The following is a 20366-nucleotide window of genomic DNA, read 5'->3' as shown; positions in this document are numbered from 1 at the left end:
TGATCAGCCTGACGAAGAAGATGCTGTGGGACTGCAGGGACCTTTTGGTCCATAAGAACTTTGTACCTAGTGCAGCCGGTGTCTGCAACAAGGTACTATGGGACTTAAAGTTCAGAGTCAGGAAGGACGTGGTGCAGTGGGGTTACCATTCAGCCCGAGAAAAATGGAAAGGACTATTCACCCTTTGTCAGTAATCTCCCCCCTCTCCCACACCCCCAGCCCCCCCACACAGCACACGCCTACACAATAAAATCTTCATGGCTCAGTCACTGTCACCCACCCCTCCCCTGCTGTCTTGCTGTTTGGTTTGGAATTGTTTTGACGTTAGAACATGTAGTATTCTGTCGTAATGTTGTGTTGTGATATGTACTGCCGGAGCAGAGGCTCTTATGTTCTGTGAACATGTTGTTTTCACCTGGCATCCAGGCTTGTAAATAGCTTTCGCCCTGCTCCCTAGTTACATTATAGTGGTTGCCTTATGAGGATCTCTCTTTAACGGGGGGATGTCTGCTATTGACTGTACAGTTTTAAATTGATTGTAAAGTGTTTTTTATATTTGCTTTTTCAATAAACTAAATATAAAAAAAATCTGTTCTTATCAGACAAGCTGATCCAGGGATGGGACGCCTGGCGGGGCAATGAGGATATGGCTAAAGGTAAGGTGCCGGGGGCAGACGGACTGCCCGTAGAGTTTTATAGGACTTTTTGGGACGTGTTGGGTCCTGTTATGGTTGATCTAGCGAATGAGGCTTTTGCTAGGGGGCTCTTGGGGGATAGCATGCGTACGGACGTGCTCTCGTTGCTTTTCAAGAAAGGCGATGTGGACCAACTTAAGAACTGGCGTCCCCTTACGATGCTCTGTGTAGATTATAAGCTGCTCACTAAGGTTATTACCGAGCGCTTGAAGAAAGTGATTGCGGAGGTTGTGCATATAGATCAGACTTGTGGTTTGCCGGGTAGATCTATTATGTGGAACCTGCAGCTGCAATCTTTGCACCTTATGCTAGTGAGTCTTGACCAGGAGAAGGCCTGAGGACGGTCCTGAACCGTGGTAAGACGCAGGTAAAGTACTTTGGTAAGTGGAAGGGTAGACAGAACGTTCTGGGGAGCCTCGCCCTATGCGAGGGTCCCCTGCAGGTACTGGGCGTGTCTTTCCTCTCTGAGGGGGCCGCCCATTTGAACTGGAGGGAGAGGATAGGCGCAGCTTCCAGGAAGCTGGCGCTTTGGAAGTCTCATTCCCTATCCTTTCAGGGTAAGGTGTTAGCCCTTAAGGTAGGCGTGTTGCCCTCTCTGCTCTACCTAGCTCAGGTGTACCCGATGCCTGCGAGTATGAGGAGGGGCTTAGTGCGCTCCGTGTTTAGCCTTGTATGGGGTGGCAAGTATGAGTACATAGCCAGAAATGTGGTGTACATGGATATGGGGGAGGGAGGGCACGACGTGCCCAACTTCCCCCTGAAGTTGGACTGCCTGTTTTTCTCTAACCTCTGTCAGGGGTTAGTGTCCCCCGTGTTGCACCCTTTTTGTCATTTCAGGAGGCTGTGGTTTAGTTTCCCCATGCGCCGACTGGTGACGGACTGGAGCAACGCTGGACCCAAGGCGGAACAACTCCCGTGGCACTACAGGATGGCTGTGAGATCCATCGCCAGGATCCCGGCGCAGACCAGCAACGCCGCGCTCCTGAAGCACTGGACCCTCTACGCAGCAATGAGTACCGAGCCGGGCACCAGGGCCGTCGTCGGGATCCCCAACGAATGTTACTGGAGGAAAGTCACCAGGACACATCTGTAACAAAAATGCATGCAGTCATCACTCAATTTCAACAGCAATACTTTGAGAAAGACTGTATAACTAGTTCACATGCATAACTTGCTAAGGTGATATCTTGACAGATGTTTATGATTTATGTGTAGCATGGCTAGCTAGCTAACTTTGCTGTCCTGCTCTCTGTGGCTAGAGTAGCTTGCCCAACACCATCCCTGTTTTCCCTCCCTGATCACACGCCCACCTCCATCTCTCTCCAGACGCCTGTCTTCAGCTGCCCTTTTGCTGGGAAAGCAGGATGAGTGCAGTTATCCCAGACTGTTCCTAAAACAGGAGAGGATGTTAAACGAGGGAGGTATTTTTATTTATCTACACTCTCAGACCAGAGTTAACTAAAAACAGATCATACCTCTATATTAAAATAGAAAAATATAAAAAGCTACATGTTGCCAAAGCAAATACCACTAACAATAATAATAAAACATGCTTAATAACCATAATCACAGAGAGAGAAAGAGAGTGATCTGAGGCTGCAGGGACTGGGGACTCAAATGAGCAGAGGCGGCCACACCCAGAGGAGAGGCCTGCTCCCAGACGGCTCCAATAAGCATTTGCCTACTACAGGTCTGCAGACAAAGAGAGCACAGATTAACAAGCACCAATAACATCACTGGAAGGCAGAGCTGTGACACCATGCATTGACTTGCTTCAAATGCAAACAGCCAGACTGCATATATCATTGAATGTTACTGGAGGAAAGTCACCAGGACACATCTGTAACAAAAATGCCTGCGGTCATCACTCAATTTCAACAGCAATACTTTGAGAAAGACTGTATAACTAGTTCACATGCATAACACTCTCTCAGTCAGCAAAGAGCTTGGGCGTCATCCTTGACAGCAACCTGGACTTCAAGGAGTACATTGCTCGCACGTCACGGGCCTGCCGATTCCTCCTCCACAACATCAGGAGGATTCCTGACAACATACGCGACGCAGCTCCTTATCCAGGCCACAGTTCTCCCTCGACTGGACTACTGCAACGCTCTCCTCGCAGGCCTCCCAGCCTGTACCACCCAGCCTCTGCAGCTCATCCAGAACGCAGCTGCCCGACTGATCTTCAACCTCCCCAAATTCTCCCATGTTACTCCCCTGCTGAAATCCCTCCACTGGCTTCCTGTCACTGCCAGGATCAGATTCAAGACCCTGACCCTCGATATCTCTGCAATCAACAGCACAGCCCCTGCCTACCTCCAAGAACTCATCCAGCCCTACACACCAGCCCGACCCCTGCGCTCAGCAGCAACTGGACACCGTGCTCTTTGCATGATCAAGGCAGGAGGTGCTCGTTCTGCCAGACATCGGCGTTTCGCTTACATCGCTCCTCAGTGGTGGAACGAACTCCCTGTCTCGCTACGGACAGCTCCTTCACCCCATTCCTTCAGACGGGGCCTGAAGACACACCTTTTCAGACTCTACCTGGACTGACCCAGCACACAATTGCTGCCCCCCCCAATTTTAAAAATTGTATTTTTAAAATTGTTTCTTGTTGCCGCCTTTACCCTGATGCTCATTGTGCTGTTTGAAGTTGTTGAAGTTTACCGTTTGAAGGTGTATCGTATTACACCTTCAAACGGCAAACCTTGCTCTCAGCTGAGAACTGTCTCATTGTGGAACTGTACACATCCTGTCCTCGTACTGTCGCTATATTTGCTGTATGCACTTTTGTAAGTCGCTTTGGATAAAAGCGTCTGCTAAATAAATAAATGTAAATGTAAATATGCATAAATATGCAGTTCACATGCATAACTTGCTAAGGTGATATCTTGACAGATGTTTATGATTTATGTGTAGCATGGCTAGCTAGCTAACTTTGCTGTCCTGCTCTCTGTGGCTAGAGTAGCTTGCCCAACACCATCCCTGTTTTCCCTCCCTGATCACACGCCCACCTCCATCTCTCTCCAGACGCCTGTCTTCAGCTGCCCTTTTGCTGGGAAAGCAGGATGAGTGCAGTTATCCCAGACTGTTCCTAAAACAGGAGAGGATGTTAAACGAGGGAGGTATTTTTATTTATCTACACTCTCAGACCAGAGTTAACTAAAAACAGATCATACCTCTATATTAAAATAGAAAAATATAAAAAGCTACATGTTGCCAAAGCAAATACCACTAACAATAATAATAAAACATGCTTAATAACCATAATCACAACAGCTGCAGTAACAGTATGTGTGTACCATATGAACAGAACCACAGAACCGTGTGTGTGTGTGTGTGTGTGTGTGTGTGTGTGTGTGTGTGTGTGTGTGTGAGTGAGAGAGAGAGAGAGAGAGAGAGAGAGAGAGAGAGAGAGAGAGAGAGAGAGAGAGAGAGAGAGAGAGAGAGAGAGAGAGAGAGAGAGAGAGAGAGAGAGAGAGAGAGAGAGAGAGAGAGAGAGAGAGAGAGAGAGAGAGAGAGAGAGAGAGAGAGAGAGAGAGAGAGAGAGAGAGAGAGCGTGTGACAGAACAAACATGAACTACATCTTCTCTGTAATTTCCGGCTGGTTGTCCCTCATACTGCAGCAGGAGGCTAGCAGCACATACACAGCCTTTTCACCCAGAGTACAGGGGAGTCTCTCAGCCCTGCGTCTGGTGCTGTTTGAAAAGCCTTGTTGTGTCCCTGTTTTTTACAGCAACAAGCGACTCAGCAACTGCTCTCCCACAGCGGCACATAAAATCATCCTCTCACACAGCACCAGTCAAAGGTCTGGACACTTTATTTTCACTATTTTCCACATTTTGGAATTACATTACAGACATCAAAACTAAGAAATAAAACAAATTGAATTATGATGTGACCAAAAAGTGTTCTGAACAAATCAAAACTCTTACGTTATAGATTACTGAAAAAATTAAAATGGGAAAGAAATGTATTCATAGGCATGAACTTAACTGTTTTTATTTCTGTATTCAACAGATTTCAAAATCACAGAGGTTTTGTTATCAGCACTGTTAAAAGGGCCACATTTCTTTGTTTCAGTTTGTGCAACCTCCCCCACCCCCACCTCTTTGTTTTCAGACCTGGCCAAACCTGTCCTGCAGGCCCCCCTTTGTCAGCAGCACCCCTACAGGTAACCCCAAGCACAGACACACCCCCAAGGACAACCCCCAAGGTCAGCCCCCAGGCCACCATTTGCCCTCTGACTTATTTGTATCCACTGGCCACCAATGGGAGCCCCAAAAGAGCCAAGGATTTTAGGCATTATAAAGTTGGGGTGACCCCCCCCCCTTCAGTGCTTCACCAGTTCCTGTGGGCTGAAGAACAGGGGACATCAAACTCCTTGGGACAGATTGTTGTGTTGATCTCTGCCACCGTAAGTGCTTTGCCTTGGTTAAAGCTGCTTATATTACTTATTACTATATTACATCCTTGCCATATGCGTACTGCGTGTTAAGTACAGTCGTGCTCGTCTGTTATTTGTAGCGAAACGAGGCGTTTTACTTCGTGGAGACAACGCGTTACTGCCGCGCATTGTCGGTAAAGTAGGCTGCGCCGCTGCGGGGTTAATAGCAGCCGGAGCGGTGATTGCAGCGGAAGGCCGGCTAGTTTCGCGGAGCGCAAGCGGTCGCGGTTGCTAGGCTCCCCGCGCATGCGCTGTTGCGAAAGCTGATGGCTCTCAGCCGGATTCAATTCAATTACAAACTTTGTTGTCTATCCCACAGGCACAGAAAATTTTCGTTGACAGAGGGCTCAGTAAATTTACAAACACATTCACTTTGGATTGTTAGAGAAGATTCCCGTGTAGCAGAGGAATGCGTGAAATACATACAAGTACATACAAGTTTTAGTTTGGGCTAAAACTAGCTTTAGTTCTGTTGCATTTGTGTTTGTTGGAGTTTAGTGCGGTGTGTATTACTCAGGACCGGAACTGTATTCTCCTAAATGAATGTTCCTGCTTCTTTCCCAGGGACACACACACTAAAGCGCTGAAGCGGATGCCTGGATGCTGTGTTCTTAGCGAAACAGCAAGGTTACTGTGCAGTCAGTGACCGGGGGGAAAGTGCGCCCTCAGCGTAAAGTATATTAACGTGTGGCAATAAATGTGCCCAAATAGGATGAACTAGCGAATGCTTTTGTTTGAGGAGAGATTGTCTGTCTTTATTACCGCATTATTCCCCGGGTGGGGAGTGCACCGTTCCTGGAGGTACTGCAATACCAGGTCGATGCGTGGAGTGGACGGAGCAAGCCCCTATTCCATCTCCCTGTTCCAAAAATCAATTTAATATATGGTCCCCAGATAGGGGACGTATCAGATATTAAACTGATAAGAACAGATACTACACTTGATCTTAGCCAAAAGGCCGAGAAGCGATACCGGAGCGACGCTTGAGTAGGGGGAGGCACTGCCGGAAACACAAGGCAGGGTGACGGTGACGGTACGGCTGCGTCCCCGTCCCAAACGATCCCCGTAAAGGAACAATGTTAAACCACGCACTATAGCTACGGACTAATATATTTATGCTTAATCGTTATTTTTTTAATCATTTCATGTCTTCGGACATATCCCAGGATCCACCGCAATATGCACAAAAACATTTTACCACCAATCATCTTCCGAAATTTGGTGTGGCATTGTTCCAGTAAACTACGGCAAGAGCCGAGGCACACACTTTACCGCAAGACTTTACTATCCCCACGGTGACGCGCTCGCTTTTGTTTTAAGTAGTTTGTAATACTGAGACTTATCCTGACAGATTCCGTTTTGAAAAGTGCTGGATACACATCGGTGTGAAAGCACTTTCATAAAACAAACAAAGCTACTGCTCTTATTGGTGCACCGGCAGTTAGCGCGTTTGTAGTACGGGACGGTATGGCTGTAAATTTTGATCAGCATCCAAACATAGTAGCTAGCATATTGGTAAGCCTACACTTCTCGGCAAAGACTTAAATGGATGTTTCTTTTGCACAAGATTAATTCTACTCTGGAACACCAAAGCACGCAGCCACATAAACATTACCCACGCGAAAGCGCTGCGTGTCCGGTCGGACACCCGGAACTGTCTCGCTATTTAACAATGTGATAAACTGCACCAAGGATTAAGACGGAGCCTCCCCAGCGTCTCGTCTTCAGATTCAACATATTATGTAGCACTGATTCATAAGTGTTCAATCCAATATTTACTAAATACTTTCACATGACGTCAACTCTCTCCCACGGGGCAGACACCGGGACACCGGCACTGCACGTGTAAACTGGGGGATGCGGAGAAGATCAGCGTTATATTGAATTACCTAACAATTTATCCAAAACACTATCATTGAAATCAACCCAAACACACCATCACGCCATGTGTCCGGCTGGAACACTAGTTGGCTACTTTCGAATGAGAAACAATGCAGTGAGAGTGAACATCGTAAACAGCGACCCCGGTTTACATTCAAGATTAATACATTTAAAAGCGCAACATGAGGGAAACACGCAAGGCACATTCACCTCGCACATATGGAGGCTCCTGCACTTTTGAATTATTTCAGAGCGAATGGGCTCTTACAGGAACACGGGGGTAACAGACTCGCACTCGCAGGTGCGGGACTGCAGCCAAATCCACAAGGTGGCGTCATACGAACACAATTAACCCCCAACCCGCAGAAAACGGACACATTTTTAAAAAGTAAAATTCAAACGTAGGCTATAGCGCCAAAGCAATTCAGATGCTTTAAATCCAGCTTTACCCACCGTCCAAGTTAGTTTTAAAAGCGTTACTTTTGTGGACTCTTACCGCTGAGTTGTTTGCTGAAATGGCGCCAAATGTCTCAAAGATGATGTTACTGAAGGCGTATCCTTCCTCTAGGGCTAAATCAAACACACGGTTTCCCCGTTATCTTGTAAATCCAAATTTTCAGAAGGATCAACTCGGACTTCATTGTTTAGCGGTAGTCAGCATTACTATGGATAAGCATGTTACTTGGAGTTAGCCTGTGTTTCCAACCCATCTCCCCTGTAGCTGCGCTGCCCGCTACTCTGCAGACTCAGCACACACACCTGTTGGTCTAGCTGCATGACCCATGTAGCCTCGATATATCATCATCACCCAAATACCCCACTGCACACAATCCACTTTTATTTCTAAAAAAAAGAGAGAGAGTTTATACTTACATGCGCCAAGTAGATGATGGCTGCAAGATGGCGATTGATTGGAAAAGGCCGAGTGATCGCGCTCAGTCTTAATGAGCTACCCGCGCAGCGAGCTCTTTCCAGAATTACCGTCTAAACTTTTAACAAATACTTTTACAGAAACAACATTCAGTTGGGAAGACAATCATGACCAAGCCCCTCTGATTTATACTGCAGCTAAGCACTTTCAACATTTTCAAGAGAAAGTAGCCACTTAATCGGTTGAATTTCCAACTGCGAAACCGCGCATTTTCAATTTGCAGCCCGCGGTTCTGTGCGCTTTACGCAACCAGCCGCCTCAGGGTCACAGCACCTACGCCACACGATGGGAATCCAAATAATATCAATATAGCTCGTTCTCATATCATCATAATATTATATAAAGCTAGTTATTTTTAATCGATTTGCATCATTGTTGTTGTTTTGTCAATCGAAACTTTATACTGCAAAAGTTAAAAGCCTTTGGGGACTCTCGTTTGATGCATAAGGGTCAAAGGTCAAGAGAAGGAAGCGTGTGAACCAGTTTGTTATCACTCCGTTTTGAGAGCCACCATACAAACACAACCCTAACTGCCAAAGGACAGGCTTCTCTGCAATGACCAGTGGTCTGTCATCTGTATTTGTCGGCTCCATTCTTTGCCCTGAATGAAATCATTAAGGCCCTGTCAGCTCTTAATGTCTTCATTACCAACACAAAAACAGTCAGGGTGTTTAGCTTTTCATATGATGGCAGTTATTTACAGCTTTCCTTCTTCTACCCAAATGTACAGTTGTTATCTCGCGTATAAACATAATATAAATAACACTGCATGTTTTTGTGTTGTCCATAATCATTTATATTTGATGCCAGCATTCACCGCTTTCTGTCACAACAATGAGCTGTTCCAATGGATGGTTGACTGCATGCAGGCCTCTGAACTTTGTTGAATTTATGTATGTAAATGTTTCACATTTAAACATATGATTATGAAAATGTCAAAGGACCATCTTTAGTATTTTCTTTCTGGATTCATAGTGATGTCTTCTCAAAGGCTGTAGCCACCCTTTCTTTTCTGTACCTAAAAAATAAAGTTGTAGGACCAGTGGAAGAGGCTGGTGTGTAAAATGACCTGCCTTTCCTTTAACTGAGTCACAGGTATCAGTACACCTGGAAAACTCACAGGAATGAAATTTCCAGTCTACATGTCAACACGCAACAGCTGTGATTTCATTTTGTATCCTGTATGAACAGAGCTGGCTTCTGCTGTCCTGACAGTCCTGAAGATTGTTCAGATCAATTGTTGCATTTCATCTAAAAATGTGAAGACTGACCCCCCCCCAGTGCAAGCTGAGGTGTAAGCTCAGGGTTCGACTGGCTTCAGTGGGTAGGGGTGGGTGTGTCAGCAGGAGCTGCTCATCTCGCTGCTCCAAGGCACCCTGCTATTCACCAGGTGGCTGCAGGCTGCTCAGATGACATCAGTGAAGCCACACCCCTCCTCCAATATGCGTTTATTTCACTGCAGTGTGCAGGGGATTGCACAGAGGAGGACTACATTCACCAAACCCCAGCCTTCCCGCATGAGCGTAGTGGTTGTCATGGTGAGATGAGTCTAACATATATCAGGAATGATTCCAAAAAGTCTAAATAAAGGGGAACAAAGCATAAAAAGCTAAGGACGGGCATTTTCCCTCTTACTCTTCACATATTTTTATTCATTTGAATAAAGTCTTTCACTGTGAATACAACTGCAAGGTGTCTCGAGTGCGAACTCCGTTGCAGAAGACTGCACTTGCCCGTCACCTGGGGATGGCTGTCGAGCCAAAGAGACACCACCATGGTTATGACAAATTGTTTCTCAGAGCAAGGAAGTAAAATATTTTGAGTGTCTGAATGTTATGGCACTTGACAGAAACCCACTGAAAATACTTCAATATTTCATGCCACAGGATTAGCTAGCTGCAGCATTGTAAGTTTGCCTGATGGTGGTGATAGAGACTGATGGGGTGTACACTGATAAAACAAACCATGTACTGGAAGCTGGTATAAAGGGAAGAGTGACCGGTCAGGGGTAAGAGCTGGTCTTTAATCAGGGCTGCTGAGAGAGAGTGAAACACCTGCATCACTGCATCGCACTGTGGCATCCACAAAGTCACTCTCATCCTCATTCTCCTCCTTTTTCACTTCCTCTTTACACAGCTTCAGCTGGCGGCCCTCTGCCACAGGACTGTCCCTCTGTATCGCCTGCTCTCTGTCCTCCTGCTTGATCTGACCCCGTGATTCTGATTTCAGTCCATGCTGCTGATTCAGCTCCGGCTCCAGTTCATACTGCAGAGCCTCCTCTTTGATGACGACAGAAATGATTTCCTCCGAGTTCCAGGACGTCTCCGCAGCGTCCATCCTGTGCTCTGTGTTGTGTCTCTGTGAGATACGGAAGAGAAAAGCACAAAGCGTGAGGAAAAAAATGATCATCATGCACTCAGTTTCAGTGGGAAAATATTCACAAGATGAAGCAGCGACTGACCCCAAGGATGGTTTTCGGAGCCTGTGTGGTGGGAGGCGCTGCTGGTTGGCTCTGGGTAGCCTGGAGATGACTCAGCGAAGGTTGCAGCCACCCTTTCTTTCCTATAACTGAAAAATAAAGTTGTGTGAACAATGGAAGAATCCTGTTGCTGTAGGAAAATCTTGATCTGTCCCCTAAAAGTTCATTTTTTTGTTAATTGTTTAAATGTTTAACAATCTTGTCTTTCACTTTCCCACCTTGTCAATAACTGAGCTCATGTCAATCCATTTGTTTTCAACCTAAACAGATTACGTGTTAATTGTTTAATTGTACTTGTCTGTCTGTGTAAGCCTGCCATTGGTTAATTAGCTTTACCTGCCAGTTAAGGGCTATTAAATACAAGTGTGTAGCTGCAAAGTAGGCAGGGTGTTTGAGTTGGATTTGGGCTGTGTACTCAAGGCTGGTTCCCTTTGTTGGTAGATTTATAAAATTATTTTTGTAATTTTTTTGCTGTTTTTTTTTTTTTTGTGAGAAGTGTTGGCTAGCGTCTCGACACTGTGTGTAAATGATCCGCCTTTCCTTAAACTCTGTCACAGGTATCAGTGCAGCTGGAAATCTCACAGGAATGAAAATGCCAATATACGTGTGAACACGCAACAGCTGTATTATATCCTGTATGAACGGAGCTGGCTTCTGCTGTCCTGACAGTTTATGTGGTCACAGGATCAGACCTATCACTGCCATAGCTATTCTCACGGTAACGGCCACTGCAAGTTTGAAAGATAATTTATTTAAATTTCATCAAAAAAACGAGGACTGACTCCCAAGTAGCTCTCAGTTAAGGCACTCGCCTTCAGAGCAAGCTGAGCTCTACAGTCGAGGTCTGATCCCAGCTGCGTCATTGGCTGAACAAGAGCTCACGGAGTGGGCGTGTCTGCAGGGCCTCTCACCACGCTCAGCCACGCCCCTCCTTCAATAACCGCTAAGCTCACTGCAGTGTGCTGAGAAATTGCATTGTGGGAAATGGACACGGTCAGCATGTGAGTGTGCTGGACGACTGCATTCACAATGAGCACAGCGGCAGCTGGGGTGAGACGAGCCCAAGGAGATGGTGATACAGACAGAGGTGTTGTGTGTTGATAAAAGCCATGTGTCAAAGGAAGAGTGACTGGTCAGGAGTAAGAGCTGGTCTTTAATCAGGGCTGCTGAGAGAGAGTGAAACACCTGCATCACTGCATCGCACTGTGGCATCCACAAAGTCACTCTCATCCTCATTCTCCTCCTTTTTCACTTCCTCTTTACACAGCTTCAGCTGGCGGCCCTCTGCCACAGGACTGTCCCTCTGTATCGCCTGCTCTCTGTCCTCCTGCTTGATCTGACCCCGTGATTCTGATTTCAGTCCATGCTGCTGATTCAGCTCCGGCTCCAGTTCATACTGCAGAGCCTCCTCTTTGATGACGACAGAAATGATTTCCTCCGAGTTCCAGGACGTCTCCGCAGCGTCCATCCTGTGCTCTGTGTTGTGTCTCTGTGAGATACGGAAGAGAAAAGCACAAAGCGTGAGGAAAAAAATGATCATCATGCACTCAGTTTCAGTGGGAAAATATTCACAAGATGAAGATGCAACACACCCAAAGTGCTTTTTTCAGTGTTTGTGTGGTGAGCTGTGCAGACGGTCACCTCTGGGTAGCCTGGAGGAATCTCTGCAGGAGTGGACGGCAGATTGTTTAAACCACTTTATTTTACAGCCAATGTGCATCTGAACTGTATCCTATGTCTAAAGATCAGCTCACTTTTGCTTTAACGAGGCAGGAGCTCAGAGGATATTACCAGTTAAGACTTTGTGCCCTTTACATAGAGATGAAGGGACTCTTTAACCCCCTACATGAATGACTTGAAATAGGCAACCATTTCATCATTTTGCCTAAAAACCAAAACAATAAGTTCTTGAATTACAGTATGAATATCCATACAGTATTTATTTATTCTGGGGTGAATAAAAATCAAGTATAATTGCAGCAAAAAATATATACTTTTCAAATCACCCTAGATGAATGATAAATTAATGCAAATTAATGCAAATCAATCGTAAAATAAATTAACTGAACACATCAGATACGTAATCAGTGACTAAATATCTGCAGACTTTATAAAGCAATTCCTCCCCTTGCGGCAATGCTCCCCACAACGGCGCTTTGTCTGCAGAATGGCACTGCTGTTTCACTGTCTGTGCGGTTATTTGGCTAACCTGACGGACTGCATTTCTTGTAAGGTGCTGTGGCTGAGCGCGTCTGCGAAGACATACTTGCCCGATACGGACTGAAATCGAGGTATGCAATCTCCCCTGAATGGACCAATCCAGCCCAACTAACTCTGAAATAAGGGCAAGCATTCTTACGCAACTCAACCACGTCTCTGACACTGTCATATTGCCAAACAAGACAACCTGAATCCATAATGTAGTCACAGCTATCAACAATCTATCAGAGCCAATATCAATAAAAATGAGGTAAGTTATTCTCAGCCGCCAGCTACCTCCAAGCGTTTGCGTTTTTCTTCTGTGGCGCTGCTGGGAGATCTCCCCTCGCTATCTGGTTCACTTTTCACGGTCCACGGGAAAATGGAAGGGACTGCGCCCTCCACCAGTTCTCTCCTTTCTTTTGTCCCCATGACCAGGTGCATGTAATCTGTTTTAAAGTCATCTTCAGTGAAATGCTGACTGCACACTCGATACGATTTCAGTTTTTCCAGCGGCGTGTTTTCATCGAACGCCTTGTTTCGTATGCGCGCCAGCCAGTCCCGACACCTGACAGCGTTTCTCGTCGGGAATCGGTGAAAACTCAGCGTGCTTTTTTCCGCAACTTTTTTGTGATTCCTGCAGCCTGGGACCGCGCACGACGACATCCCTAAAAATGTCAGAATATTGCAGCTGGAGGGCAACAGCGGCAACAACCTGCAAACACGGGCTCGGGCGGACCCCGCTGAGATTGGTCAGTTCTCATCAGCGCTGTCTGCAGGCTTTGCATTCCGGTGTAACAGCCAAATGTTTCCGGCCTACACAATGCGGGCTATAGCGCTGTGCCCTGCATGCAGAGTTTGTGGGTGATGTGTTATGTAGTCAGCGGGCTGAACTCTCATGGCTTGGTAAACCTATTGTGATGTTTGATGCGACTTATGTATTTTAATAATATTTTAATATGCATTTCGCATATAACATTGTAAAAATATTATATGTAAATATGTTTAGAGATAAAATGTATAAATGAATGAAATCAGTGATAGGCACAAGGTGAGAAAATGTTTAGAAAGATGCAGGAACCTTGAGTTGGGCTGCAGGAGCACGTGGGTTAGAACATTTATTCACAGCGCATGAGACTTCCTGTCTTCAGCTTTGTTAATATCACACATCATGTTAATATTACACATATTTTACAGCACATAAACACTGAAATTATGGACACTGATATGTCACCTTTTGTTTTGTTGCTGTCACTGAACCTCTGCCCCAGTGTGTGATACTGTCAGGAAATTGCCAAACAAAGCAAATCACATCATTTAGTTTACTATTAGATGATAATAACCTGGAGCATGTAAGTTAAATTAATCATTTTCAGTGTTGATATGCAACACACCCCTATCAATAAACTCTATGAAAGCCTTAACTCTCGCCTTTATGCGCCTGAATGCCTCAGAGCATACCATTAACCATTAACAAACAGAACAATCACTCCTCAAGCTGGCAGCCTCGCTGCTCATGATATCTACCCAAGGGCTTTAAGCAGGACAAGCGATATCAGAGAACACACCGCACACCTTAACAGAGCTGCCAGAACCTCTCGTTGTGAGACACCGGCACTCCGGCCTGCAGGTTGCTTGTTGTTTGATGAGGACAGGGTGAAGGATGACTTTTTCCACTGCTCAATAGACCACTGCCTGTGTTATCTACACCACTTTACTTGCTGCAGCTGAAGGTTGATGATAATGACTTGCAAACATGCATTTTGGCGTAGGTGTAGTAAGGTGTTTATGCAATCCCGCCATAGTATCCGTCCGTGTGAAGGTCTCAGTGGACTGTTCTTGATGAAACTGCCTTTGTACCCCTCATTTACTCAAGTGTTTCCTCTTTTTGGCAATTACCTGTATATTCAATAAACATAATAGTTTTTTCTATATCTTACAGTTTTACTTATTTATGCAGTAATAAACAAAACAATTTACTGGCTCAAACTGTGTTGTATTTTAACAGTGTGTTGCAGAATACTGCACGTTTGTCTACTAATGTTTTTTTTTGTCTTCGTTAATTCCATTTTTATTGCTAGTCTAATCAGTTGGTGCTTTACAGTTTACAATTTACAATTTGATATTTTGCAGATGCTTTTAAACCAAAGCGACTTACAATTAGTGCATCAGTCAGGTTTAACTAACTACCTCATAAGCAAAAGATCGAAGTAGGAATGCAAATTAATTATTTACAGTACCATGCTCCTGTATATCCTGCAACAATAAAACAGAAATCTGCAAACAAAACCTGCAACATAGAGACAAGGTTAGTACAGAAGTTTTTTTTTTTTTTTTTTACATTTCATACCATAAAATATAAAGTTCAAAGTTTATTGTCATATGCACAGTAAAGAAACAAGTTCCCTGTACAATGAAATACTTCCTTTGCCTTCCACTTATGAATGCCGTTAAGAGTAAGAAGTACAATTAGGTAAGAAAACACAAGAATTTAAGAAAGAAAATATATAAAAAAGGTCCGAGAGTGTAAGAAAAATAAATAAAGGATATATACATTAAATGTGCAAAAAGGACATCAGTGCAGTGTAGGATGTGCAATGTTGATGCAATGTCAGTTCCATATACATTAATAATGTGCAATATCAGTTCCAAGTATACAATGTACAGCAAGAGTAGTAGTGCAATAACCAATGGTGCAGGTTTATAGTCCCGGCAACAGTTCTGTGCAAAATGCATATTGCATGCAGTTGGTTGCGGTGTGGGTGTGTATGTGTGAATGTATGCATGGGCTAGGCCGGGGAGGTGTGTATTTGTGTATTTGACCCATTCAAGAGTCTGATGGCTGTTGGATAGAAGCTGTTCCTTAGTCTGGATGTTCTGCATTTCACACTTCTGTACCTCTTGCCAGAGGGTAGGAGTGTGAACAGTTTGCACTGGGGGTGGGTGTAGTCCCTGACAATGGAGCAGGCTCTTTTGTGGACTCTTCGATGATAGATGTCCTGCAGAGAGGGTAGCTGTGTCTTAACAATCTTTTCAGCAGTCTTTACCACTGTCTGCAGATGCTTATGGTCCATTTCAGTGGTACTCCCATACCACACCGTGATGCAGCTGGTCAAGATGCTTTCAGTGATGCAGCTGTAGAAGTTGCTGAGGATCTGTGGTGACATGCCAAATTTCCGCAGCCTCCTCAGGAAATACAGCCGCTGTTGTGCCTTTTTGACCAGCTGGGTTAAGTGTCCAAGTGAGGTCATCACAGATGTAGACGCCCAGTAATTTGAAACTGCTCACCCTCTTCACCTCAAGCCTATGGATGATCAGTGGCTGATGAGTTTTCTCCTCCTTTCTCATGTCCACGATCATTTCCTTGGTCTTGTCTGTGTTGAGGGTGAGATTGTTCTCCTCACACCATGTCACCAGATTTGCCACCTCATCCCTGTATGCTGTCTCGTCACCGCCAGTAATGAGTCCGATGACAGTGGTGTCATCAGCAAATTTCAGGATGGTGTTGTCCTTGTGAGAGGCGACACAGTTGTGTGTAAACAGTGTGCAGAGCATGGGGCTGAGCATGCATCCTTGTGGGGTGCCGGTGTTCATCACGATGCTGCTACATGTTGTATTTCCTATTCTGACAGCCTGTGGCCTGCCAGTGAGGAAATCTAACATCCAGTCACAGAGTGTGGGGCTGAGACCAAGGTGCAGCAGTTTGCTGGTGAGCTTGTCGGGGATCACTGTATTAAAAGCAGAGCTGGAGTCAATGAAGCGCATCCTGACATAGGCATCTTTGTTTTCCAGATGAGAAAGTGCTATGTGAATGGCTGCAGAGATGGTGTCCGAGGTAGATCTGTTAGAGCAGTAGGCGTACTGCAGGGGGTCCAGTGTTCCAGGTATTCTGCTCTGGATGTGGGCCAGAACCATTCTCTCAAAACACTTTGTGATGATTGGAGTGAGTGCAACTGGCCTGTAGTCATTCAGGCAAGACACTGGGCTCCTCTTGGGAACTGGGATGATGGTGGTGGTTTTGAAACACGTGGGGACGGTGGCTTGTGAGAGGGAGAGGTTGAACATGGAGGCCAGAACATCAGCCAGCTCTGTGGCACATGCTTTGAGAGCCCTCCCAGGTATGTTATCTGGGCCTGCTGCCTTGCAGGGGTTTATTCTTCTCAGGACTCTGTGTACATCAGCTGCTGAGACAGTTAGTGGGGGGGGGGGGGGGGGGTGCATGGTCTGGGTGTTGGAGCACCTCTTCTGAGTATTGCTGCTGGAGATCTCAAAGCGGGCATAAAATTGGTTTAGTTGTTCCGGAAGGGTGGGGGGGGGGAGTTGGTGATCTCTTTGGTGGTGCCTTTGTAGTCTGTGATGTGCTGCAGGCCTTGCCACATCCGTCCAGCATCAGCAGTAGAGTAGAAGCCGTCCATCCTTTCTCTGTACTGCTTCTTAGCCTCCCTGATGGTTTTCCTCAGTCTGTACTTTGCTGCCTTGTACTCCTCCTCGTCACCTGATCTGAATGCGAGGGATCGAGCATGCAGCATGTGGCATGCCTGACTGTTAATCCAAGGCTTCTGGTTTGGAAACTTCTTGATTTGTATGGTGGGTGCAATGTGGTCAACACAAGTGCTGATGTACCCAGTCACATACTCAGCATACTCATTTATGTCAATAGAAGAATCCTCCAGTGTGGCTGCAGCTCTAAACACATCCCAGTCTGTCTGTGCAAAACAGTCCTGTAAGATACTCTCAGTCTCTGGAGACCAGCGTTTAACCAGTTTAACCGCTGTTAGTTTAGTTTAGTTTGAGTCTTTGTCTGTAAGCCGGGTACAAGAACAGGGAGATGTGGTCTGAGAGTCCAAAGTGGGGGCGGGGGGCAGCTTTGTATGCCTCACGAATGTTGCTGTAAACATGATCCAACGTCTTCTGATCTCGTGTGGGAATCTTTACGTGTTGGAAATATTTTGGAAGCACAGTCCATAGATTGCAGTAGTTGAAGTCTCCTGCGACGATGAAAACAGCATCAGGGTGAGCTGTTTCCAGCGCGCTGATAGCTTCATGGAGTTTACCGAGTGCTGCTGATGAGTTAGCTCGCGGAGGGATGTAAACAGCGGCCAAAAACACAGCACTGAATTCCCTCGGTAGATAAAAAAACATAACATAACAGAAAGACCAGTTAGACCAGTGTTTCCCAATCCTACTCCTGGAGGCCCACTGTCCTGCATATCCTCTGTCTATCCTTGCTCTGCCTACCTGACTGAACTCATCAGTGGCACTTTTGATTAGCTGAGCACACCTGATTTAATCAAGCAGCAAGGTTTGGGAAACACTGGTCTAGACTACCCACTCTTATCTGGTCAAACAAAAACTGTGAACAAGGGGAATTAGTTAAGAGTGCATGTACAGTTGTTTGGAGAGTGTGAACTTCTGAACGTTTTGTTGGATGTGAAAATGTGAATGTAACTTTAAATGTACAAATTTACAAACATCTGCCAGGCAACAGCATGTAAAGGTTGTCCTTATACGTAAACATACAATGTGTTGTAGAAAGCCCCAGATGTCTGTAATTACACACATTATGCGTGAATATTGTAGGCTAGCTGATGAATATGATCATTTCAGGGGTCAAACATCCCAAAACGTTATATTTATGATCGTATTTCACGTTTAAACGATGACTTTTATTTTGACGTATATCAAGAAAAAAAATCGCAGCCCAGATTCCTGACGCCAGTGGCTTGTGCCCCAGTGAAACCATATAAAATATTCTAGAAACCTCAAAATGTCTGTAATTACACATATCATACCTGAATACTGTAGGTTAGCTGATAAATATGACGATAAATATGACGACTTCACGCATGAATACAACCAAAAACGTTACATTTATCGTCGTATTTCATGCCAAAGCGTCTACTTTTATCTTGATGTATTCGGGGGGAAAATGTAACCCGGAAGTACTTCTTCTCGTCGCCGCCTAGCCGCCGGTGGCATGGCGCTGGCCGTTGGGAGCGTCATGAGGTAAACAATCTTAAACTGGCCTCAAAACTTCAACAAAACAATATGCATTTGAGCGGTATGGCTACTGCTAACGCTAAAAATTGGAGCAATTAATGTAGCACTAATGAAATGTTGAATTCAACAACTTGGCCGATTACCTGTGCGTCTGTGTTGAAGTTGTAACCTGGCAGTAACAGTAGCTCGCTAGCTTCAGCGCTGTCCGACAAACAGCTTACTTCTGATTTAAAATGTACCGATTACTATAATTTGCTAGTATCCCGAGACGGGGGAAAACTACAGAGTAGTGTTTCCAGTTATCATGAATGTAAAGAAAAGGTAGGAAAATTCACGCAGGTAGTTGATTTCTGTCGTCAGAGTTAAGGGTAAGGGAATTTAATACTCAACCACGCTGATCTTTGGATGAAGACACTCTCTGACTGATCTGTGTCCAGGACAAAAAAGCAGTTTTTGTACCTCAACTGGGAAAATCTGTGACTGTCACTGAAAGTTATAATAAGACGTTTTTGTGATGCGCGTAGATCTGCAGTAAATCTAAGGTTAGACGTTTCTGGTTTTAAAACATGCCAAAGCGATGTGTGATATCCGGGTGTGGCCGTACACCATGGAGCGGCGTGAGTATCCATCAGTGGCCCAAAGAGGCAGAAGTCGGTAAAAAATGGGACCAGTTTGTGAGACAGAAGCGGGCCAGTTGGGCTCGGGGGTCTCCAGGAGATGACAAATCTGCCATTTGCAGTGCGCACTTTCTCCCTGACGATTTTTACGGATACAGACAGTGGGAATTCGGGTTTAAGACGAGACTTGTGCTGAAACCCGGCGCAGTCCCTTCCGTGAGTGCTAAGGAATGTCGGAATTCGGCGGGCAGCGCTGCGGTCAGATCCAGGGGGGCCCGGTACTCGAAGGCTGCGGAGAAAGCCTTGGGTCGGCGCTCCGCCACAGGGACACTCACCGCGATTCCGAGATGTCGGGTAAGTTATCTACTTTTTCTGGTACAAGGTAATAGCTAAAGGTGGGAGAAAACGTTTTCGGGAGATTTCGGATTCACTATAGGAAACAACTTGCATGAATGACATTAATATATTGCCAAAGCTACAGAATGTTCAGGAATGTAAACGAAAATCAGCGATGTACTCGTTTATCTTAAGTGAACAACCATCAACATTGACTGATGTGAAAATTTTTCACAGTGATCAAATGTCTGGTCATAACGTCGAGTCCTAATTTTATAGTAAAATGAATGAGGTGAAATGTCAGTTTCTATCACCTTATTAATGTTAAATCCTTCAATCTTCCGCGTTTTTATCTGACAGAAAAGCTGCAAGAAATCTGTGACTGGAGGGTCGCAGTCAGAGTCACTCCCTGGAATCAAAGCCTGTGGCAGAGAGAGCCGGAACCAGAGAGACAGCTGTGTGGGGGAGGGCCAGCAGCTGAAAGCAAAAGCTTTGGAGGAAGAGAAGAGGAAAAAGGAGGGGGGTGAAAGGGGTGTTAATTTTGCAGAAACCAGCCTGCAGTTAAGTGTAAATATTCCTAATGTAAATGGGGGGATCCATTCTAAAGACACAGGAGGGGGGAGTCTCAGTCTGCAGTACCAACAACACCCAGCAGGGGTGCTAGTTGGAAACAGGGACTTAGGATCTGCCTTGGAAAATTCAGGTAGACCTCCAGTTAGTACAGATCATGCGCTTAGACAAGCAGCCTCTTCGGACAGAGAGAATAGAGTGAGTCCACTGC

At 45.5% G+C, this 20366-nt stretch overlaps 1 protein-coding gene and 1 non-coding gene across 4 annotated transcripts; both read right to left on the bottom strand.

The window, feature by feature from the left end:
• Window positions 1-5921: 5921 nt before the first annotated feature.
• Window positions 5922-6112, bottom strand: LOC118773853. Its single transcript, XR_005004765.1, has one exon. It is a non-coding gene; the product is annotated as a U2 spliceosomal RNA (small nuclear RNA).
• A 3769-nt stretch (window positions 6113-9881) lies between these two features.
• LOC118773497 (peroxynitrite isomerase THAP4-like) lies at window positions 9882-13400 on the bottom strand. 3 transcript variants are annotated; one of them, XM_036522456.1, is made up of 4 exons: window positions 12930-13400; window positions 11619-11922; window positions 10416-10522; window positions 9882-10312 (listed from the first exon to the last, which is right to left on the bottom strand). In XM_036522456.1, the coding sequence occupies exons 1-4, from the start codon at window positions 13296-13298 to the stop codon at window positions 9977-9979; spliced, it is 1116 nt and encodes a 371-aa protein (XP_036378349.1). In that variant the 5' UTR covers window positions 13299-13400; the 3' UTR covers window positions 9882-9976. The 3 variants fall into 3 exon arrangements, with proteins under 3 accessions (XP_036378349.1, XP_036378350.1, XP_036378351.1); XM_036522457.1 differs by having other exon boundaries at window positions 10416-10516; XM_036522458.1 differs by lacking the exon at window positions 12930-13400 and adding an exon at window positions 12026-12098.
• Between the last annotated feature and the right edge of the window lie 6966 nt (window positions 13401-20366).

Source organism: Megalops cyprinoides, chromosome 2 (assembly GCF_013368585.1).
Source record: "Megalops cyprinoides isolate fMegCyp1 chromosome 2, fMegCyp1.pri, whole genome shotgun sequence".
Lineage (NCBI taxonomy): Eukaryota > Metazoa > Chordata > Actinopteri > Elopiformes > Megalopidae > Megalops > Megalops cyprinoides.
The sequence above is the reverse complement of the archived record's forward strand: the minus strand, read 5'-3'. Positions and strand labels throughout refer to the sequence as shown.